The 25005-nt window shown below is 40.1% G+C and overlaps 1 protein-coding gene across 2 annotated transcripts; it reads left to right on the top strand.

The window, feature by feature from the left end:
* Window positions 1–9294: 9294 nt before the first annotated feature.
* LOC135743773 (adhesion G-protein coupled receptor G5-like) lies at window positions 9295–24198 on the top strand. Of its 2 annotated transcripts, XM_065261608.2 has the most exons (12): window positions 9295–10221; window positions 10337–10427; window positions 10505–10646; window positions 10784–10900; window positions 11009–11125; window positions 11231–11276; window positions 18238–18335; window positions 21078–21196; window positions 21542–21810; window positions 22121–22226; window positions 23496–23776; window positions 23965–24198. In XM_065261608.2, exons 2-12 carry the CDS (start codon window positions 10345–10347, stop codon window positions 24063–24065), a joined length of 1479 nt encoding a protein of 492 aa, XP_065117680.1. In that variant the 5' UTR covers window positions 9295–10221; window positions 10337–10344; the 3' UTR covers window positions 24066–24198. The 2 variants fall into 2 exon arrangements, with proteins under 2 accessions (XP_065117680.1, XP_065117679.1); XM_065261607.2 differs by having other exon boundaries at window positions 9295–10427.
* The last annotated feature ends 807 nt before the right edge of the window (window positions 24199–25005 follow it).

Below are 25005 nucleotides of genomic sequence, written 5' to 3'. Positions count from 1 at the left end.
TTACGAAACATTTTATTTTTATATTTTTTTTTTTTAATCCCTCCTGATACCCTAAATGTTTATTTTTACAGGAGGCCAAGTAAGCAGTAGCAGCCCAAGTGCTCCTTCAGGTAAAGTTTAAGATAAGTAAAACATGCAGGCTATACTTTCATAAAGCGATTTTTGCCACTGATTTCTAAACATAAAATTACACAACATTTTATTTTTAAATTTTAAAAAAATCCCTCTTGATACTCTGAATGTTTCTTTTTTTAAGAAACCCAAGTAAGCAGTAGCAGCCCAATTGCTCCTTCAGGTAAAGTTTAGGAAAAGTAAAACATGCAGGCCATACTTTCAAAAAGCTATTTTTGCCACTGATTTCTAAACATAAAATTACACAACATTTTATTTTTACATTAAAAAATCCCTCTTGATACCCTGAATGTTTCTTTTTTTAAGAAACCCAAGTAAGCAGTAGCAGCCCAAGTGCTCCTTCAGGTAAAGTTTAAGATAAGTAAAACATGCAGGCCGTTCTTTCATAAAGCTATTTTTGCCACTGATTTCTAAACATAAAATTACACAACATTTTATTTTTACATTAAAAAATCCCTCTTGATACCCTGAATGTTTCTTTTTTTAAGAAACCCAAGTAAGCAGTAGCAGCCCAAGTGCTCCTTCAGGTAAAGTTTAAGAAAAGTAAAACATGCAGGCTATACTTTCATAAAGCTATTTTTGCCACTGATTTCTAAACATAAAATTACACAACATTTTATTTTTACATTAAAAAATCCCTCTTGATACCCTGAATGTATATTTTTTTTTAAGAAGCCAATGTAAGCAGTAGCAGCCCAAGTTCTCCTTTAGGTAAAGTTTAAGAAAAGTAAAACATGCAGGCTATACTTTCATAAAGCTATTTTTGCCACTGATTTCTAAACATAAAATTACACAACATTTTATTTTTACATTAAAAAATCCCTCTTGATACCCTGAATGTTTCTTTTTTTAAGAAACCCAAGTAAGCAGTAGCAGCCCAAGTGCTTCCTCAGGTAAAGTTTAGGAAAAGTAAAACATGCAGGCCGTTCTTTCATAAAGCTATTTTTGCCACTGATTTCTAAACATAAAAATTACACAACATTTTATTTTTACATTAAAAAATCCCTCTTGATACCCTGAATGTTTCTTTTTTTAAGAAACCCAAGTAAGCAGTAGCAGCCCAAGTGCTCCTTCAGGTAAAGTTTAAGATAAGTAAAACATGCAGGCCGTTCTTTCATATAGCTATTTTTGCCACTGATTTCTAAACATAAAATTACACAACATTTTATTTTTACATTTTTAAAAAATCCCTCTTGATGCCCTGAATGTTTCTTTTTTTAAGAAACCCAAGTAAGCAGTAGCAGCCCAAGTGCTCCTTCAGGTAAAGTTTAAGATAAGTAAAACTGTGCTTTCATAAAGCTATTTTTTGTCACTGATTTCTAAACATAAAATTACGAAACATTTTATTTTTATATATATATATTTTAAATCCCTCCTGATTCCCTAAATGTTTATTTTTACAGGAGGCCAAGTAAGCAGTAGCAGCCCAAGTGCTTCCTCAGGTAAAGTTTAAGAAAAGTAAAACATGCAGGCTATACTTTCATAAAGCTATTTTTGCCACTGATTTCTAAACATAAAATTACACAACATTTTATTTTTACATTAAAAAATCCCTCTTGATACCCTGAATGTTTCTTTTTTAAGAAACCCAAGTAAGCAGTAGCAGCCCAAGTGCTCCTTCAGGTATAGTTTAAGATAAGTAAAACATGCAGGCCATTCTTTCATTAAGCTATTTTTGCCACTGATTTCTAAACATAAAATGACACATAAAAAGAACAGCGCCACACACCTGTATGTCCCGGATATGTGCGTAGTTTTAATATATGCTTGGTTCCAGAAAGGCTAGCTATTGCGGCATTAGTATATTACCCAGATGAGTTATGAGAATGCTTTGTTACGTACAGGCTAACTATTGTGAGGTAACATTCACTAGACAAATTATGTGAATGCTTTGTTAAAGAAAAAAGTCTTTAGTTTAGATTTAAAGTGACTAACAGCTTGCACCGGCGCAAACCATTATTTTGGCATTAATGTTGGGATTTGTGACCAGTCACGGAAAGTAGGGACACAAGTCGGATCTGGGGCATTTTGAGTTATTCATAGATTCTGAAAGTGCAGTTTCTAAGCTTTCTAACGATGTGTAACACATGGAAATCTGATAAGATTTGGAGAAGTTGTGGCCATTTGAATGTAACACATTCAAGAAAGAGAATGCTGAGAAATTTGAGAAAGAAAAAAGTTAACACTTTCCCTTTTCCCTGGCTGGAGAGACAATAGGGCTCATTTACATCTCATTAGCTAAGCCATACCCCCTGTAAAACCGTTTTGAGATACAGATGTTCTAGCATCATATGTAGTTTTTTATTACAGAAGTCCGAATGAACAACATGCAAAAATAAACAGGACTTTTACCTTTGTGGGGATCACAAGTCGAATCCAGTCTGTTTCAGATGTGTGAATCATCCAATGATTTTTGTCCACAAATGCGTATAATCCGTGAAATATAGATATATAGTCTATTGTTTACATCAGAACTTCTGGTAATACAATATAATATACATTCTGTGGACTATTTATATTGTAACATGTAAGGGTATATCAGATTACAGTTCGTATTTGCATTCTGTTAAACACATGAACCCGCCTTCAAAGTTTGTATTTAAAATAGGGAGGTAGTAGAATAGATAATCCAAACAGCGCCGTCGAAAACGTGAAGTCCTTAAGGGATGTTACCAATCGCTCGCTCGTTGCTCCATCAGCCAATGACTTCATGGAAAATATTGATAGACAAAACATGTAGCCAATTATATAAAGAGTTCAACGATCTCTGTGTAACTTATGAGTATGACTTCATGCTGCGCTGCAAGACGTCAAAGTACCGCGAGAGCGAGTCCAAATGAAACTAACGCGGTACTTTGACGTCATCCGACTGCGGCGCCCCATAAAGTCAGTGACGCGGCTGACGTACGATGCAGCTGACTGTTATTTGTTCCGCCCCAGCTTCTTTTATTTTTCTTTTGTTTTGTGCGCCCGAGATTCATTTACAGTCTGGGGAGACGCACGCTATAAGTTTGAAAAAAAAATTAAAACTAAGCAAACATGTCTGAGGAACAGGGCAGCCGTGTCACTACAAGTCACGTGACTTCATGCCCGAGCTGGAAGAGAAGACAATGCTGAATAAAGTCGTAATTCTTGCTATTTTTGGACCAAACACATTCTTACTAACCCACTGATGTCACATGGACTACTTTGATGATGTTTTTATTACCTTTCTGGACATGGAAACCGTACATAGATTTTCAATGGAGGAAACGTCTCGGTTACGGATGTAACCCTCGTTCCCTGAAGGAGGGAACGGAGACGTCACGTCGTGACCGACGAATTGGGAACTCGCTTAGAGAGACCAATCTGCTTCGAATACTACTAAAACGCCAATGAACTTGGCATTGAGATATTTGCATAATGCTGGCGCCGCCCCGCCAGGTGCGTATATAAGCAGCAGGTGCAAATAGGGAAATTAGCTTCTTTTTCGCTGAGAAAGCCGGAAAGTGTGACCGGCCGTAACAGCAGGTGGCAGCACCTGTGGCGACGGGACGTGACGTCTCCGTTCCCTCCTTCAGGGAACGAGGGTTACATCCGTAACCGAGACGTTCCCTTTCAGTCGGTCACTACGACGTCACGTCGTGACCGACGAATTGGGAATCCCTACCAAAACGCCACTAGGGGCTGACCTCTTCCAGTGACTGCGTAAAAGCCCTCCGGTTCCACTTAAGGAGGAGGAGATAGGTTTTAAGGCAGAAGGCCGGGCACTAGATGTTCCATAACCCCACAGTAGTGCCAGCGACTGGGAAGCGCCCTACCTGAGCGGGATAGGAACACTGCGGAAGCCACCGCACCTCTTAAGGGCTAATGGTGGGCGAAAGTCAACCGTAGTTGAGGAATAAAGACAGCCGTGGCTGTGTAAGCAAAGCAGTGCTCTGCTAAGGGAAACGTGGGCTGGTAGGATTAACCCCACGGAAAAATACTCACAAAGGAACCCGTTGGGACACAATGTGGAGCCCGAGCCAGACACGTAGGTTCGCGAGGATACAGCTAGTGAAAGGCTGACAGCCAATGCTCCGCAACAAAGGCTGCCAAGGCAGCGGAGGAAGAGCAATTCAAACCATTACGCATTTTTGCTCTGAAGGCCTTCCATACTGACACAGTTATGAAGCATCAGTTGGAGGCTGCAAGCCGACCTGCGAGTCTGCTCTCCGTGCCCTCCCTGGTGAGGAAAGAACAAGAGAGGATACAGGCTCGATACGAACACTGTAAAATCTAATGAACGTATTAGGTGTCGCCCAACCAGCAGCTCTACAGATGTCTGTTAGCGAGGAACCACGAGCTAGAGCCCAAGATGAGGCAACGCTCCGTGTGGAGTGCGCTCTCAAATTAAAGGGGCAAGGAATACCCTGAAGATTATAAGCCAGGGCGATAGTATCAACTATCCAATGAGACATCCTCTGCTTAGTGACAGCTCTCCCTTTCTGCTGGCCACCATAACAAACAAAGAGCTGGTCTGAGGTCCTGAGGCTTTGCGTGCGATCCACGTAGAGTCGCAGTGCGCGTACGGGGCACAACAAAGCCATGGTTGGGTCTGCGTCCTCCGGGGGCAGCGCTTGCAAGCTCACCACCTTATCTCTGAAGGGAGTGGTGGGAACTTTGGGCACGTAGCCTGGTCTGGGTCTCAGTGAGACAGCAGGACCAAACTAAAAGCACGACTCGTCAACAGAGAATGCATGTAAATCCCCTACTCTCTTCATGGAGGCCAATGCTATCAGGGTCAGAGTTTTCATTGATAAAAACATCAGACTCGTAGACTGCAGAGGCTCAAAAGGGAGACCTGAAGGCTTCAGCACCATGGACAGGTCTCAGGAGGAAAGAGGGAGGGCGCGAGGGGTTTAGCCTGCGAGCGCCTCTTAAATGTAATAATTAAATCATGCTGGCCAACTGATCTGCCGTTGATAAGAGAGTGATGAGCAGAAATAGCGGCGATATCAACTTTAATGGCGGAGGGACAGCCTACCATCTAACATATGTTAAAGATATAAAAGCACAATGTTAATGGGCATTCTCTGGGGTCCTCGCGTTGCGAAGAGCACCGGGTGACGAAAAAGGTTTCTTTAAGCGCGTAAGCCCGTCTTGTGGACGGTGCTCGAACCGCGTCGATGGTGTTAGATACCGCTTGCGATAAATCACCTAAACCTTGCGCGCGCTCAACGACCATACATGGAAATCCCACAGGTCGGGGCGCGGGTGCCATAATGTGCCCCTTCCTTGAGAAAGAAGTTTTTCCTCAGGGGAAATCGTCAGGGAGGGGCTGTCGCGAGGAGCATTAACTCTGAAAACCAATTCCTGGTAGTCCAGTACGGGGCGACTAATAAAAGGCTCTCCTCGTCCTGCCTGACTTTGCACAGTGTCTGCGCAATAAAGCTCACTGGAAGGAATGCGTATTTACGCACCCCCCGCGGCCAGCTGTGTGCCAACGCATCCACGCCGAGGCTGCCCTCGGTTAGTGAATAAAATAGGCGACAGTGGGTATCGTCCGGCGACGCAAACAGATCTATCTACGCACAACCGAACTTCTTCCAAATTAGCTGGACCGTCTGGAGGTGGAGTCGCCATTCGCCGGGGGCGCAGCTCGGGAAGCGCGTCTGCCGCTGTATTGAGCGAACCCGGGATGTAAATGGCACGAAGGGACCTCAGATGCTTCTGACTCCAAAGGAGGAGATGACGAGCGAGATGCGACAGGTGACGAGAGCGCAAAACCGCCTTAACGGTAAATAACGCAACAGTCGCAATGTTATTGGTGTCGGCTAATACATCCTTCCCTCGCATCTCCATAGCGGAGCGTACAAGTCCCAGATATACAGCGCACCGCTCGCGGCAGTTGGGGTGCTATGCACACCCCTGAGACTGCAAGCCCGTCATACGTGGCTGATCATCCCGTGCTGAGGGCATTGCAATATACAGAATGCCAGGAGACCCCTCAGGTGCATATCTTCTATCGGAAATGCCGGGTCTACCACGGGGAAAAATTTAAATGACACGCAGGTGCAATGTTTACACGGTGTATGTCGGTGTGCCACGCTCTCCTCGAGACTCGATCGTAAGCCAACGCTGAAGCGGTCTCATATGAAGCAGCTCGGGCGGCGTCACAGTCGCAGCATGCTGTCATATGTCCAGGAGCTTCTGAAATTGTTTCAGAGGGACCGCGTACTTCCCTCGAATTAAACCGAGGCAAGTCAGAACTGACTGGTTGCGCGCTCTTGTTAAACACGCCAATTAGTCGATCGAGTCTTATTTCCATACTGAGAAAAAGGATCCTCTGCACGGGGCAAAGTTGCTCTTTCCCAGTCGACCTGAAGACTTAAACGAGCGAGATGCCAAAGCATTAACTCTCTGTGTTCGCACACGTCTGCCAAGAACGGGCTATTATAAGTCGACGTAGAAAAAAGCAGAATGCGAACAACGCTCTCTCTCTGACATTTTAATGCCGTGACTAGCACATGGAGACACGGAGAGAGAGAGACAGCTCGAATGGTGTACTTCGTATTAATATGCCCACCCCATGACGCAGAGCGAAAAACGGTCTAAAGCGAGGGGAGATGGACACATAAAGTACACGTCTACAGGTCTATGGCTGCAAACCGATCTGAATATTGAAATACGAGCCTCGGCGTTATCATCCAAAAGAACACCTTCGTAGAGCCGGTGCGTAAATCAAATCGGTCGTAACCCGCCGCGTATTTTGGGTACTATGAGATTAAGGCTGGAAAAACCCTATCATCATCATCTCGGTAAGAGGGACCGGCTCGAACATCCTTCGCCAACAGGATATCGACTTTTGCACGCAGTACATGTGCATCGGACGCTTTCACTACAGTGAAACGAAAGCCCGAATTTTGGGGTGTGCCGGATTCGTAACCGAGGCGGATCGTGCGTAAAACCCAACGAAACGGGCTGGGAACTGAAGCCAAGCACCCAGGCACCGTACGAGGAGAAATAACGACACTACCGAAGTACCCGCGGTGGGGCAGCAAAGCGAGACAGGTGGGACTGCCGGTGCGTCTGCTGTGACAGCATAAACATCTACAGTATGTGTGTGTGACACTGACCTGAGCCCGCTGAGGGTGACGGTCGTCTGGTCTCCTCTGCGGAGAGCGCAGACTCCGATAAGGGTGCTGGTGGTCCGGTCTCCTCAGCGGAGAGCTCAGACTCCTCAGGTCACCCGCTGGCGATAGAGGAGAGGTAGGGTGAGCTGGTGTGTGCCCGCTCACGGCTCTCTCGATCCTCTGGAGACCTGGAGAGGGAAGAGGAATGCACTCTATGTGTGGTTAGTGGGTACCGGCTAAACAGCCGGTGGAACATATGCAAACCAAGGATTTTCCACCCGACCCTCTATCGGGGGAAGGAGCTCCATCTCCTGAAGAGTGATCCTCTGCCAATCCGGGTCGCCCTTCACTGGCCACTTAAACTCCCGATTTTCACGGGAAGCGGCTAAGCGGGCGGGGCGAGCTGCTGACGACCGGTTCCCCTGCGCTGCCGAGATGGGGTCCGAGGAGGGGAACGGAGGTGGTCGCCGCAGGACGCCGACGGCGAGAGGCAGACTGAGGAGCCGGCGTGGTGGACCAAGGGCAGCTCTGTTCCGCCGGGGCATGACCTAGGAGATCGCCTCAGTCTGTGCAGCGGAGCTGTACGACTCCCCTGGCTCGCCGAAGAGGCCGGTCTGTGAGACAGGAGCATTCAAGTTGTTCTCGTCTGCGTCCGTCATGTCAGCCAGACACAGCCAAAGGTGGCGATCTTGAACCACTGAGGTGGACATCGCACGACTGAAGGTCGCGGCCTCCCTGGTAAATCCTTTGTGAGCCTGCAGCAACGTTATTACGTGCAGGGCTGAAGCCGCCTCTCCGGCATGCCTGATGGGCAGCGTCCGTAACCGGACGACTGTCTACAAACACGGGAGGGAAGGGTTGGGTGGTCCCTCCAGGAACGCATCCCGCTCCACTGAAGGGGTCCCCGCCCTTAGCGGCTCCGTTGGTGAGGGAGGTGAGGGGTGAAAGCTGAACGGCCGGACGGCCGCAAATCACGTCAGCTCTTCGTGCCGTCGGGGAAGAAAGGCACAGGAGGAGAGGACCGAGAGGCCCGAGCAGCTCCGAAGTACCAATCATGTGGGCGGGACGGTTCGGGCGGAGAGGGGTTAACCTTTCCAACTCTACCGTCTCCGCCGCTCGCGGGCACGGCCGCCATCTCCGGAACGACTCTGCCTCGGAGGAAAAATGGACACCCCTCTGATGCTGCAGAAGTGACGGGACCAGAAGGAGGTCCAATGGATTCGGCAGACATCGTAGAACACGACTCTGCAGTCTCCACCGGAGCCTCAACCGGCTGAGGATGAGAAGGCCGGTAGGTGGAGGACGCATCCTCCGTCCTACTCAGCGTAGTGACGCGAAGGGCGCCCTGCGAGCGCTTGACAGCCGCACCATGGCGGCGTCAGCACTGCAAAGGCGCGGACAGCGTTCCCGTAGAAACGACAGTCGTCTCCGCAATCCAAGAGGGTTATGCTCTCACAGAGAGAACAGAAACTCTCCACGAACGCAGCCCCGGAGTGCTCAATGCCTGAGCACGAAGACAGCGCTCGTGACCGTCACTGGAACCCTTATACTTCTCGCATCCAAGATCGCACGGGCGAAAAGCTATCCTGAAAAGGACGCTGATCCCCGCATATACGAGAGAGTGGCTGCCTTTAACAAGGCACAAAGCTCTCTCGTATCACTCTTTTAGGGAAATTCACTCAGATGCTTAGTTGATGAGCGCACAGGAAGGCAACGCACACACAAACTCAAAACAATAAACAGATGTAGAGCCGTGGAATAAGCGAAGCGTCCGCTGTGATACTGCTAGTTCAACCAACTTCAGCAATCAAATCCCAACAGAGTAAAGTAGCTTCTCAGTAGCAGATACTGCCGGCTTTCGAAGCGAATAAAAGCTAATTTCCCTATTTGCACCTGCTGCTTATATACGCACCTGGCGGGGCGGCGCCAGCATTATGCAAATATCTCAATGCCAAGTTCATTGGCGTTTTAGTAGTATTCGAAGCAGATTGGTCTCTCTAAGCGAGTTCCCAATTCGTCGGTCACGACGTGACGTCGTAGTGACCGACTGAAAGGGAACAGAAAGCTCTCGGACTAAATCTAAAGTTAAAACATCTTAAACTGTGTTCCGAAGATGAACGGAGGTCTTCCGAGTTTAGAACGACATAAGGGTAAGTCATTAATGACATTATTTTCAGTTTTGGGCGAACTATCGTTATTCAGTAGTCACGTTGTTCCCTTTGGGGGCGGAGGCGAAAACACAAGCTTATACAGTATGTAAATATACACACAGACAATGACGCCCCCCGCTGCACGCTAGAATCTCCGGAAAAACAGCCTATTTCAACCGCAAAATTTACGCTTTTAAATATACATAAACTGCTATCTCAAACATGGAGAGGCTTCTTCGTGATCTCAACTAACAGATTCTGCAATAAAACGAAAATCACAAATAAAAAAAAAAAAACTTTGATTCTCATTTTCTCGAAACTTGTGCTGCCGACTTGTGTCCCTGGTTTCCGTGACGGGTCACATTTACTAAAGACGCACAGTTGATAATAAGTTTTCAGAAACTTTTGTTTGCGCCCTTCGTTTACATGCAAACAGAGAACTCGCCTCTGAATCCGATTCTTTCTAAAAACTCAGAGTGGAGATTTGGAAAATCTTCGGTTACACGGTTGCATGTAAATGGATGTTTAGGCAGCCAACGTCACAGTATGCGCCAGAGCTTGCACCTACGCCAAAAGTGCGACCTTGTTCAAAGAGGAACAATAAAGATATCAAGATTATATTTTCACAGAATTTTTTACATTATGTAGGGTGATTTTATGTAGAAAACAGTGAATCACGAAATTAAATTTAGCTGGGTTTACAAATTCAGCATCATAAAGAGTTTACATTAACCTTCCATCAATAGCTCACACACTGCATTCATTTATAAACATACATTTGTGTAACATCAATACAACATGGCTGATGAGAATAATAAAGCACCAAATACCAAAAGATTTGGCATGTAAGTATAGTTTTTTGTTTCCTAATGATTCAACTATGCATTTAAACTGTAAATAGAAAAAACATTACCAAACCAGACAAAGATTTTTTTTAAAGACAACCATTATCTGTTGCAGAAAATAAAATGAATACATGTGACAAAAATTTTACAATTGAAATGGAAATATTTCACAACAACACCATGCCAAATGCATCAAACTACAACAGGTAATGCCAACTACATTAAATATGTATGATCCTGGTGTTGACTTTTTTTTATCCACATTGACGTCATAATTATGCAGGGATGAGAAAGAATTCATAAACAACATTATAAACTGTGCAGAGAAACCTGTGACCGACAAATCTGGGAAATTTGCCATAGTTGTGGTTATGATAGATGTAAGCATTATGGCAGATGTTTATATGCCAATCAGCACTTCAAAGGTAAAAAAAACGTCCTACACCTCATAATAATATAGCAAAAGCTGTACACACTTACAGTAATTATTTAAACTAATAGCATAGCATGCTGTTGACTTGATATCATTTTTTATCTATTTATAAATTTCCATTCATTTAAGCTACTTAATGATCCAAATGCACCACATATATGGATCCCATTGGAGGCTTTCCTAAATGTCTTAGAAGCAGAGACCAAAGTTGGTGTAGTTGTCTACAATTCTGATGAGCAATTCACTGTGAGTCATTTTATTTCTTTATTGTTCTGCTGAGTGTAAACTATCCTTATATGTACTTTAATTCTGCTCCTTCTGCCTTATTCCATGTAAATGTTGTAATTTCAACAGCTTGGACTGGGAAATGCAATTATAACATCTGAAGTTGTCCGGATTGAAGTTCCTGGCCGTGCCATTGTGAATTTGAACGATCAACTTATAATTCAGTTCCCAGTCAAAAAGACAACTGTAAGTGTAACTCTAACAACACCCTTCACATGTTCCCAAAATTCCCACACATACAAAAAATACTTTGTTAATTCAGATTTTTTTTGTGTGTGCTGATATTTATAGAAAAACGGCACATATTCTTGTCAGTTCTATGATGAAAAAGGTACAGGTAGGTAGAAGAAAAATAAATATAAATAAGTATGTTAAGAACATCTTTAGTAAATACACTAATACTTGATGTATAGTTTGGAATTGGATTATTACAGGCTACACTGATCTACTAACAAAAATGAATACCTCCACGTACTCCATCCTATGATCTGGAATAAAGTACTTATCGTAACATTATTTAATAATAAATGACATCATCTACGTTTAAAACTCGATTCTAAACTATATAAAAAACTGCCATGTTTTGATGTTCTTTGATGTTTTGTTTTAGGGGTCAAGCCCTTTTTGTAATTGCTACTCTTCTTCTTCTTCTGCAATTGCATCTAGGGCAGCCCATAGAAGTATACGTAGGAAAGTAATGAAATTTGGCACACTGATAGAGGACAGTCCAACAAGTTACCACAGCATTTAGAGTCTCAAACCCGCTAGCACCACCAACAGTCCAATTTTTTTATTTAAGTTTTTGCTCATAACTTCTGATGTATAAACGTATAAATATCGCTCGACTTAGAAGTTCCTGCAACATCTATGAGTCTGACCTACCCTTGTGCAGATGTTTAAACGCTTTAGTCTAGGATGCCCATGCCATGCAGGGTGGAGACAGCTTACCGATAGCCATGCAAGCATTCGACACAGGTGCTGAAAAACTTACAGGTTTGGAAGGGAGACTAGGTCAGTCCCACCAAATGGCAGCCATCCCAGCTAACAGAAAAAAGTTCTAAGAACGTTCCCAATGTTCCCAAAAACTTTCTGCCAACGTAAAAAGTGTCCAGTTTTCTTGACGTTCTAAGAATTTTTTGTGTTGTCTGAATATTAGAGAAATGTTACGCTTTACCATTTTTAAACGTTATGACAATGCCATGTTTTAATGTTCACACAATGTTTAAAACAACAACTGTTTTTTTATATTGACTTGATTGATTGTTATGTTAATGATAGAGAAACATTGCATTTTATTATTTTAAAACTGTTATAAAACATTATATTTAGAGAACATTCAGAAATATTGTTGTAGAAAACACAATTCACTTATTATGTTTAAATGTTGATGTTTTGTTTCATTTTAAGTCACCATTATTGTGATTAGTGTTTGTTTTCGTTGGACTCTTGACTTTTTGCTTGCTAGCTTGTGTTAACTTTGTCTTAATACATCACATTTGTTATGAACATGTAAAGTTAATAGTGTAATTCTGTGGTGGTTTGTACATAATAGTAAAGATCATCTAATTAATGTACTTATCAACTTTTTTTTGTCAATAATGTATTTAAGATCCAGCACTTTCACAGCAGTTTGTCATTAAGGAGTTTTAGAAACTTTGGCCAAAAAATATCCGCTGTATAATTGGGAAGAACAAACATCAAGAATCAGAGTATGAATCTCAACCATGGTGACAAAGAAAATTGTAAAAAAAATCATTATTTATCCATGCTGCAGTGCATGTTGGGAGTCCTGAATGAGATTTGTAATTTGTTGATACCCAGCATGCATTGCAGCATGTAGTTTTTCATTTAATTGTCACCATGGTTGAGATTCAAGATTTTTGTGCGTCCCAATTATACAGCGGATATTTTTTGTCGAAAGTTTCTAAAACTCCTTAATGACAAACTGCTGTGAAAATGCTGGATCTCATATACATTATTGACAAAAAAAGTAACTTTTGATTAGTAAATTAATTAGGTGATGATCCTAACCATTATGTACCAACCACCACAGAATTACACTTTTAACTTTACATGTTCATAACAAATGTGGTGTATTAACACAAAGTTAACACTCTGGGGTCGACGGTGGCGCGGGCGCCGCAAACTCTTTATTTTTCAATCACTCCGCAAAGAGACTTAAATTACTCTGCTGATTTTTGACATACAGATATGATTTATGCATCATTTCAAACGTTAAAGTGTCTAGTTTTTTTCTGTCCACTCCCAATAAAAACAGAATGTTGTGCTTTTCGCAAAATTAAGAAAATAAACATGATGCACGTTCTGTTCTCTCTCCCTCAGTGAAGTCCTTTCAGAAACGCGTCAGAAAAATAAACTGTAACTTAACGAATACTTGGTGTAGAAACAAAAGATAAATGTCTACATAATGCTTGGAATGTCTCCTTTTAAATGATATAAGTGAAATTGAAAACAGATATTGTCATTCGGTGTAAACTGTATGAGAAGGAGGAGAAGTACCGTATTTCGCCAGTTACCTCATTATCTGTAATGAGATCAGATCGCCACACCCCCGCGCCATTGAAGTGAATGAGCAGAAACATCCATATGCATGACTCGTGCCTCCTGCAGTCAATGGATATGCAATCCACAATCCAGTCTCTCCATTCCTTGTTGTTCCATCCGATTGCACCAAACATGACATAAATCCTTATTTCCTTGCGTATGTGTGTCAGTATCTCCAGACGCGAGTGTTTTCTTTGTTCTTCCGTCAAACAGTTCACGCGATTGGAACACACATACACAAACACGCGAGTCAGGAAACTCGACGCGCTTTTTGGTATTCTTATATAATGCGCGATTCCAAACAGTACAATCATTATTTAGTTGCGTCTAAGCGCATATCTCCGCACAGCAAGTTTATTAAACACAGGATCACTCGCGTGTGCACACATTCACTGCTTTCATGATCAACACGTGAGGTAATGGCGGCGGTTGTAAACAAACATTGATACGTTTATCACGCGTGTCCCTTGTTGTGTTTCTACTATAATGATTACAAATACACAAAGAAGAGTCCAGACAACGATAGGCAGTTGTTCTTTTGAGCTTTTTACTGCACAAAAGTAAACCTCTCGCTGGCCAACCAAACACTAACCCTGGGTTGAAGTGTGTTCATGTTAAGATGGCCAAACAGTATCTTTACCATGATTAAACTACTATGGTTTTTAAAAGGTAACTTATACTTGTGAAATTAATAGAAAATATTTCAATAGAAATATATATAAATATATATAATGTGTGTGTGTGTGTATTTACATTATATTGAAAAGTAAACCTTATCATGGTTTTACTACAGAGAAAGTTATTCCTGTTGAACATCCACACAAGGCTCATTAGTGGCTCATTATTCAACTCTTTTGTCTCTCAGCTGTCAATCACTGATTATTCAGGAGCTTTCCTGCCTCCATGCATACAGACTTTCCCAAGCAAAAGTGTCTTAGAAATTGTAAATCAATATCTTGCTTTATGTGATTGAGTAGGCCATATGATTTTCACATCATTTTGAAGAAAAAACTCTAGACTACTAGATCCAGTTTGGAAAGTCTTGGGAAAACATGTTTAGAATGAGTTTTGTGGAGTTATATCAGTGACTTAAAAATTTTGCTTTTTCAAAAACCACGCATAAACATTTTTCTCTCAAAAATACAAACATGTACATACATGTTGATTATATGATATTGTAGCCCAGTTTGTGATGAACACAGTGTTATGAGACTTTTGCCATTAATATGTTTTTAAGCAACTGAAAAAAGCACAAATGTCAGTGCATGTCAAAACTTCCCAAGGGCCCTAAAAACCCCTTAGACCCCAGAGGGTTAACACAACCGGGGAAAAAAACTAGCAGACAAAAATTGAAGGGTCAAGAGTAACACTAAAACAAACACTAATCACAATAATGGTGACTTAAAATGAAAAAAAAAATCAACATTTAAACCTAATAAGTGAATTGTGTTTTCTACAGCAATATATTTACTGAACATTCAGAAATAATGTTTTATAACAGTTTTAAAATAATAAAATGCAATGTTTCTCTATCATTAACATAACAAGCAAATAAGTCTAATAAACAGTATAATAAGAAATATAATAAACAGTCGTTTGTTTTAAACATCGTGTGAACATTAAAACATGACATTGTCAAAACTTTTAAAATGATAAAATGTAATGTTCCTCTAACGTTCAGACAACACAAAAACGTTCTTAGAACGTCAAGAAAACTGGACACTTTTTATGTTGGCAGAATGTTTTTGGGAATGTTGGGAACTTTCAGGGAACGTTCTTAGAACTTTTTTCTGTTAGCTGGGATATGCATGCATGTATACATCACTACAGCATGCTCACCTGGGGTACCCCGACATATCCCATAGCTGCCAACTCTCACGCATTGACCGTGAGACACCCGCAATTGACCCCATTCTCACGCTCTCACGCCACACATCCATTTTCTCACGCAGGCTCGTGCCCACCATTGACATTCCCATTGAGTTTAATAAAAGTCATGAAATAATTGCCTAATATACCTAATTGTACATACTGTAAAACGCCTAGCTATCTCTATCTGGCCTGCCTCAATCAACATAAAGCGCTCGTCAAAGTCAAAATGATGCGAAGGCCAATCAAATCAAAGAAGGTGGAGTTATTGTTAACAGATGCCCGAGCGCCAGCTACAAACTACAGAGCGAGTGCGCGGCTGCGCGATGGTGAAAGAGCAACGCACGATGTAAGTAGCTAAACCAGTGCTCGCAGTACTGACACTTTTATATTTAAGCGTACCTTCACTGTCTTTTGCGTCCCACCACTTCTCATGTTGCTGGTACTTTGCTGCAAAAAGTCAAAGAGCATTTCACTTTATGTGGCGCTGCGCAGGAAGTTCGGCAGCGAGGACATCAGAGTACCGCGAGAGCAATTCGAAATGTTACAAAAGGGTCCGCCTTTACCTTTGCTCTCGCGTTACTCTGATGTCATAAGCCGATCAGTCAGCGCCGCACCAGTCGAACACACAAAGCGTCAAGGTCTGGATGAGAAGCAGAGACCTGCCCGGATTCCACGCACACAGATACCCTCAGAAAACAGCTATTTTAATCAACCCTCACCCGCGTGTGCATGTCTGTAATCAGTACAAGCCTGTGTGATGTTTGCTGTGACAGTTTTTAATAAAAGAGAAAAAAGTCAATTGATATTTGACATCTATAAACATAATATATATGAAATATAATTATATGGTCTTGACATGCACATTATCTGTTGCTTTAGTTTAATATAAAGTACTCATTTGGTTTATTTGATTGTGACAGTCCCTCTATCACCAATCAATCACAAATCATCACTTTATGCTTTTCTTTCTCAGTGGATAAACTGAATCAAAGCTGCTGTTATCTGCAGTTATACATTTTACAGAGACCAGTAGCCTATTCATTAGATTTTAAGAACTTTTTTGGCACTTTTATCAGAAGGAAAGCATAATAGAAGTGTATGAAATAATAATAAAGACTCTAATTTCAGTCATTTAAACTCAGTAAAAGCTTTTATTTCAATTTAATTTGTAAAATATGATTAGATTTGTATTGTAATCCATTTTTACGCAGTTTTTCCAACTATTTTATACAGAAATAGCTCAAATCCACACTATTATCAATTGGTTAAGGACTTAAAAATTATTACCACAACCCCCCCCCCCCCCTCAAAAAAAATCTCACTCCAAGCTGAACTCAGAAGTTGGCAGCTATGTATCCATTGGCTGTCAGACCATCGAGGGAGGTGAGGGCGACGGAACTCACAACCCCAAATGATAGCAAACGGTACCTTCCGAGATTAGTAAATTCCCTGTGCAGATTCAGAAAGGAACGGTAGTGGGACATGGCTTAAAGGCACCCAAACCACTGAAACTTAATATTCTCAAAAACATACGGCTGTTATCTGATTGCTGGGTTCACTCATGGCTCAACCGCTGATAAACGGAAGCTAGTGGTCAGACAAATGTTTTAAATGCCTTTAACTTTGTTCGACATAACTTTGTTTCCTTCGGATGAGACGTTAAACCGAGGTCCTGACTCTCTGTGGTCATTAAAAATCCCAGGATGTCCTTCGAAAAAGAGTAGGGGTGTGCCCCGGCATCCTGGCCAAAACTTGCCCATTGGCCTACTAATCATCCCTCATACTAATTGGCTATATCACTCGGTCTCCTCTCCACTAATAAGCTGGTGTGTGGTGGGCGTTCTGGCGCAATATGGCTGCCGTCGCATCATCCAGGTGGATGCTGCACATTGGTGGTGGTTGAGGAGATTCCCCCGTTCATATGTAAAGCGCTTTGAGTAGGCTACTGAGAAAAGCGCTATATAAATATAAAGAATTATTATTATTATTATTTGGTTGAGGTCGATGTATTTTTATGGGATTTCATGTGTTTTCTTGGAGTCCAAAAACATTGTTGAGTCCAACGATACCAAACATGCCAGGTTTCGCCTTACGCTTCCCAGCAAGCAGTTTGGGCTAAAACCAGGCTAAATTTGGGCTGTCAGTGAAAATCTAATAGACGTCTACCATAGCCCAAGAATAGATGATACGTATAAGTTTAAAACAAATGAAAGCAAACACCTTGAACACCTGTTGACTTTGCCTACATGTTGGAATATCATACATCTTCAAGTTATTTTGGCAAAAATGGCATGTAACCAAATTCAAGGCTATTTAGGGTAGAAGTGGGTTACTCATAGCCGGTCTATATTGGGTTAGCCGTCATTTCAACGTCTTGGTTTTTGCTTGCTGGGTTAGTTCTGCACAGCAAGGACAATAAAATTTAAATAACACTCATTAACTCTTTTGACTCATTAACACTACTGTAACATTTTGTGACCCTAGTTTTGCCACTGCAAACACCACTTTCTTCAGTGTTCTAGTTGTTCATGCTCCTTGAGAAGGGAGAGATTTCACTGAATGAGAACAGTTTTTTTTGCTAAAAACTTTGGAATTCTTTTGTCTGAAATCATGAGGTTTTCAACTTTACTTCTTTTTGTGCCTTTTTGGCTTGACCCCGGTATTGCTGCTTGCAGCTATATTTCTTCTACGCTATATAAATAAAATAAAATAAAATAATTTTATTTTTTGAAAACTACATGGCGGTATCTTTCTAAATAAGCAGCTTTTTTTTCTGTACAGTAGACAGTTATAGGCATCTTATGCTGAAATATCAAATACATGTGTTTTTTTTTGTTTGTTTGTTTCATGTCACTCAAAAGAAAACACCTGGAAAAATGACGGGTGTTCCACTGAACAGATCAGTGATACTGTTGTGAATTGTTCCTGTAATCATATGACTGCATTTGCTGTGCTTCTGGTGAGGACCTATAGAGACTTTACATTCAATGCATTAAATAATAATGGAAATATTCATTGACCTACAGAGGTGTAAAGTACTTGAGTAATTTTACTTGATTACTGTGCTTAAGTATTATTTTTGTTTTTTTTTACTTTACTTGAGTACAATTAAAAATCTATATTTTTACTTTTACTTAATTACATTTTTTAAAGAAAAAATTTACTTTTTACTCCTTACAATTTTATTTACAGTCAAAAAGTACTTCTATTTTAGAGATCTATTTTCCCTTGCTCTATCAAACCAATTGATTTGCGCTGATGGCCAGTTTAATTTAAATGTTATTTATTCTGGAGCCTTTGGACCACACTAAGGAATTGGCCAACAGTTCATCTAATGATGAAGATTTTTTCGCTTCTTTGAAACCGACAACACATAAAATGTGACATGTTCCTTGCTGTTTGCAGCCTCTCTATCAAGACTAATACCTTCTGTCAGTTCAAATCTGATTTTGGTATCTAATTTGACAGACTCACTGTTCACATTGTGTATCACAACTGTTCAGATCCGATCTGTGCGTCCTGTAGCCGTTTTTCGGATTATCTGCACTCTTTCTATGGCAATGACGTTGCGCTGGCACGGCAATCTGCCTCAAGGTCTGATGTGTTTTATGTGACGTGATAGCATGACGTAACCGAAAAGCTACACAAATACGATCAGGGCAGTCAGGCTGGATTTCAAACAACCTTTGGATGTAGCCTGAAACGGATTAGAAAAAACAAATTTCATGTGGTTTTTAGCTGTTCATACGTTCTAAATGTGATTGGATTCCTATCAGATATGCACCAAAATTGGATTTGGACTGCCAGTGTGAACAAGGTCTAATACACCTCTTCCTGCATCGGCTGCCTGTGAGAGGCTTGATAGAGCGTGAAATTTAAGTTATTTTTGAGGTTTTACAATTTTGAGTAGCATGTTGCATACTGAAATTCATTGTCATTGTCACGGATCTCCGCATTTTTCTGTGTCTTTATCATGGACTTTCTTTTCCGTGTCAGTTTCAAGTATTGGTTAACTCAATTGTTTTTCCTATTTTCTTACCATTTTCGCGTGGGTTTGGGGTTAGAACGACTTTCTGTAACACAAAATGACATCCAAACCCAACTCCTAACCCTAACGTCAGGCAACAATTGTTTAAAAGTCTGGAAAAAATTGTATAAACCAATAGTTAAAGTGACATCCTAACCCAAACCCCAAATCTAACCCCAAACACACGCGAAAATGGTTTAAAAATAGGAAAAACAATTGCGTAATCTATATGTGAAACTGACACAAAAAAGAAAGTCTGTGGTACAGACGCAGAAAAATGCGGAGATCCGTGACAATGACATGGATAAATGAGCAAAAAAATCTGTGACTATGTCACGGAACTTTGTGAGATCATGTTGGAAATTAGGTAGTCTTATAGTTTGATAATGAAATACAATTAAATACAAACAGTTGTAAAGGATAAAACCTTGTATGTGGTTCATTCACTTCATGTTTTTACACTGAAAAAACAACTTGTAAAATTTACTTTAAAAAATCCTCGTAACAATTTGCACGAACTTTTTTTAAGTAAAATTTACTGCTTTTTATAAGTAAAACGTACCTACTAAAATCAAATAAAATTTACCTAAAATTGCATGATAAAACATATGTTGAATAATTAATTAAATGTTACTTAATTATTTTATTTAGAAGTTAGATTTATTTTAATCGTTTAGGTAAAGTCTATTAGTTTTTTTTTTTTTTGAAAATTGAAGCATTGCTGTCCTAATAATATTAAATAAATCGTATTTTCTGTTTGTTTTTTTCTTTACATATTTCTATGGACCTAGTTATTTTTAGTGTTATAAATGGCATTGTAACACAAAATTCATGACTGACAACAAGTCAGTCATTGAATAAACTTGATTCGGAACAAAAACGCAAACAAACTGTGTTTCTGACATGCATTATTAGCACTGTGGAGATAATTACGATACAATGTTCTGAACAGGGTTCATGTAAAGAAACACTGATCACCTGAACGGTGACTTCACAAAATTATTATTTACAACAAAACAATATCAATAATATAAGAGCTTAAACCTGTATGACATTTTGCTAATAAATATTTAAGTAGTTAAAGTTCTTATCAGTTCTTATTCTGTGATAAAGCTTAAAAAATAAAAAATATTCAGGCGCAAAGAATTGTGGGTATTCCTTACAACATGTGCAAATAAATGTAAGTAAATTTTACTATGTGCAGACTATAAAACAGTTAAATAATACAAGAAAATATCTAATACGACTTACTATTCCCAAACAAGTTCATTTTTTACATGAATTAATTGTGTATTTATCATCATTTTACTTAGGAAAATCTAGTTCTCAATAAATGTTAATATTATTATGTAGAAATTATGAGAGTTAATCTAATAAATATTTCTACACCAAAAAGTTTGTTTTTTCAGTGTAGAGATTAAAAGCTTAAACAAGAATCTCTAGTTTTCATTCTTCCTGATACTTTAACTTTATTAATACTCAAGTACAATTTTAATGTGGTACTTTTTTACTTTTACTCAAGTATGATTCTGGCTAGATACTTTTACTTTTAATTGAGTAAAATTTACACTCAATACTTGTACGTTCACTTTTGAGTACTTTTTACACATCTGTTGATTTATATCATCTTCACAAACACCACGACTCTCTTTGTGCTCCATTCACTCTCAACAGATTGATATACAGAACATTGATGAACAACAGTGGGAAATCATGTCATACATCAGCTATATAGGCTGCAGTCTGTCTGCTGTATTTTCTGCTTTCTCCATATTGTCCTATATTGTTAACAGGTGCAGTTCCTTATGTTTTTAAATAAATATCGACCAGGTCTCTGATTCAGATCATTATTTACATCAGTGAGCTACATCCACAGTACTTGTATGTAAAATATTCAAAGGTACTTTATTACCATCCATAGTAATACAGTGGTTTCCAAAAGTCTGAGACCACTACAGAAAATACTTTTATTTTGCATATGAATGATTACTATTGTAGAAAACATGTTGTGCAAAAGTTTAATTTTGTTAACATTTACAGAACATGGGCGACTTTATTAAATAAAGATTTGCAATGTGAGACTTTTGGACACGATCGTGTCTAACAAACAGTTAAAATGGTTACTGTGTGTTTTTCAGTAATGCCAGGAAAGAAGTGTCCAGACGCATCCATGTGTCTCTGAGCGCTGCTCTGTTTCTCCTCAACATCAGCTTCATGCTCAGTGAATGGGCCGCCACACTGAATATAAATGAAGTTTGTGTGTTTATTGCTGTGATGATACACTACAGTCTGTTGTGTTGTTTCACCTGGATGGCCATTGAAGCTCTGCACCTCTATCTTCTTCTGGTCAGAGTCTTCAACATTCACATCAAGCACTACATGGTCAAGCTCTCTCTCATTGGATGGGGTGAGAAATATAAGCAATGTTTTTCTAATAACATAAAATGTATAGCCTAGTTTTTAAGAAAAAAGATGCAGAGAAGTAACATCACATTGTAAAAAGTAAAAAGTTGGATCAACTTTAAAAATTACTTGGTTACACTTAAAAATTAAGTTTATTCAACTTAAGATTTTCACCTAAAGTGAAACTGAAGTGAAAGGTATGTTAGGTGTTACCAATTAACCAATTAATATCATTTTGAAAGTTGACTCAACTTTTCGCTTTTTACAGTGTATAGTGTGAAGTGTTGGATTTTGTGATCTTTCCCTCTTGACAGGAGTCCCGGCTCTTCTTGTTGGATGCTTGCTATTAGTTCATAGCAGTGGATCTGTGTATGGTACTAAAAATATCACATTATCAGATACCAATAAAACAAATGCAATGTAAGTCCTCACATCATAATTTTGCACTTACTGTGAGTTCATACCAGCAGCATTTGCGGCGTCAAATTCGTGTCTACCGGGTCTAGTTTGCCGCTTGAACATTTTGAGTTTACTCGCTTCATTCAATCATGAAAGCCCAACCCAGTCTCACCCCATTTCGTCAATATTTGACGACACTTGACCATTCGTCATATGTTGACGTGAAGGGTATACCTTTCGCGTCATTTTTTGACGAACTGGGGACTTCAATACTATTACGTCCGTTGCATTCTCTTTCCTATTTTATTACCATTTGCGCGTCGGTTTAGGGTTAGATTTACATAATGACATCCCTACCCAAACCTAACTCTAACCCCAACGCCAGGTGACAACTGTTTCTAACCCCAACGCCAGGTGACAACTGTTTAATTTCGCGTACACTGTTTAATTTCGCGTACACTGTTTAATTTTGCGTAATCTAACCCTAAACCGACGCGCAAATGGTAATAAAATAGGAAAGAGAATGCAACGGACGTAATAGTATTGAAGTCCCCAGTTCGTCAAAAAATGACGCGAAAGGTATACCCTTCACGTCAACATATGACGAATGGTCAAGTGTCGTCAAATATTGACGAAATGGGGTGAGACTGTGTTAGAAAGCCACACGTGAAATTCTAGTCATCGAGACTTTCACACGGAAATTTGCATCATGGGAGGGGCTTCTGCAACTCGGCTCGCGTCCTAATTGGTTAACACAGAGCGTGTTTCCTCCAAAGTTCAAATTGTTCAATTCGCGCATTTACCGCGGCAACGCTCAATTTGCATCATTCATGCAAACTAGTCACGCAGGTGAGGCGGAATTGGGGCTTCCGCGCTGCTCAAAACACCTCATTCGCGCCGCGAGACCTCCAGACGCGCATCAGCGCGTCTTCACATTGACTTAACATTGAAATCACTAGCGTTTGACGCCTCTACCGTGTGAACGCAGCATTACATACATAATTTTTTTCTGGGATACACAGAACGTTTTGTCAGTGGCTATTATTTTGACACAAAGGAGAAACAATGTATTTGCCGTTTGAGTTCAACCTGTATATTAAGACATAATGTTTTGATAAAATAATGACACCCTTCAGCTTTAAAATTAACATTGTATGTAAAAATAACATGTTTCTTAAGCATGAATCTTAAACATTTTGACATTTGAAAACTTGTTGTTCCCCAAACTATACAGTTTTTTAGTGTCACACATCTCTGTAACTATTTCAACCTTTATTTTGTTTAATACAGCTGCTGGACAACAAGTGATGTCATCCCTTATGCTGTGAACATTTCCTACTTTATCCTTGTATTCCTGTTCAACTCTGTAATCCTGATCCTAGTGTCCAGATTAATCTTTAGGCTACGAATATCAGACAACAGACCAAAGAGCAAAACCGCTTGCAAAAATGCCAGCACAGTTCTTGGTTTAATGTGTCTGCTGGGGACCACGTGGGGTTTGGCCTTTTTCACTTCTGGATATACAAACTATCCTATTCTTTACCTCTTCTGCATCTTCAACTCAACGCAAGGTAGACTCATCTCCATCAAAAGTATTTGCTTACTTTTGCACAGTTTACTCAATTGCATTTAATGATGCATTTTAGTTTATGTATTTAGACACTTTAACTCTTAGCAGTATATTTTATAACTTGGAAAGATGCTGGACTGAACTTATTGTTCATGGAGGAAACTTGAACACTGTTGTTTATTTTGGCAGGGTTTTACATCTTTCTGTGGATGTGTCTGAAAGGGAGGACCAAAAAACAGCACAAAAATATGACGACTGCAACCACTGACAGCCATAAACACAACACCTAACCTTAAATCACTTTTCAAATCAACAGGTTTTAAGAAATCAGTTTCAAACCAAAGTGATATACAGTATACAGTAATTTATTTAAATAAAAATAATAAATAAAAAAGTATTTACTCTATGGTTTAAAATTGTTTAATTAAAGGCGGAGTCCATGATGTTTGAAAGCCAGTGTTGATATTTGAAATCGCCTAAACAAACACGCCCCTACCCCAATAGAATCTGGACCTTCTGTTGATAGACCCGCCCCACACATACGCAACCCGGCATTTGATTTGATTTGATTGGCTATAAGTGTGTTTTGGTAGTCGGCCCGTCTCCTTTTCCAAACCGTTTTTCAAACATCGTGGACTCCGCCTTTAAATATTTAAAAAAAACTATTTCCTCATTTTTAAGTAGGCGTACTGTTTAAATGAATGAGATTCATGTGACTTTTTAAATTAACTGCTTGGACATAAAAATTATAAACTTGTTTTATTTATGCAGTTTATTTAATAGCATGCCACACAGTAGCATCAAATCTATTATCAAGCTTACAATGGCAAGCGTCATGTGTTGTTTTGCAACATTTAAATTAGCAACTTTAAATTAGGGATGCACCGAATCCAGATTTTTTGGGTTCGGCCGAATACCGAATCCTACTCCCATCCTTATTCCATTAACACAGTAAAAAACATTAATGAAGTAAACAATGTACACAGCAGTATATTTTTCATTTGATTTGATTTTAACTGTAAAAAAAGGATAGGCAACATTATGCCAGGATGACAAGTGGGAAAAACTATTTTGACAATTACCATAAGCATATGCATAATGAAAGCGATGCGGTGCGATGCGCTAGTTTTTCCAGGTGCGTCCACGAAAGGCTCACCGAAAAAAAACCCCGCTTATCTCCACGTCAGCACCCGATGTGTGTAATCAACAGCCGCGTAACGTCGACCAGCG

This window comes from Paramisgurnus dabryanus, chromosome 2 (assembly GCF_030506205.2).
Source record: "Paramisgurnus dabryanus chromosome 2, PD_genome_1.1, whole genome shotgun sequence".
Taxonomy (NCBI): domain Eukaryota; kingdom Metazoa; phylum Chordata; class Actinopteri; order Cypriniformes; family Cobitidae; genus Paramisgurnus; species Paramisgurnus dabryanus.
Note: the sequence above shows the minus strand (reverse complement) of the source record. Positions and strands in the feature narration are given on the sequence as shown.

Bases quoted from the DNA above. Each gene is read 5' to 3' on its own strand.
- LOC135743773 (XM_065261608.2), top strand. From the start codon at position 10,345: ATGAATACATGTGACAAAAATTTTACAATTGAAATGGAAATATTTCAC. The intron at 11,277-18,237 runs GTAGGTAGAAGA...GTCACTCAAAAG, and splicing joins CTATGATGAAAAAGGTACAG to AAAACACCTGGAAAAATGAC. The intron at 21,811-22,120 runs GTGAGAAATATA...CCCTCTTGACAG, and splicing joins GCTCTCTCTCATTGGATGGG to GAGTCCCGGCTCTTCTTGTT.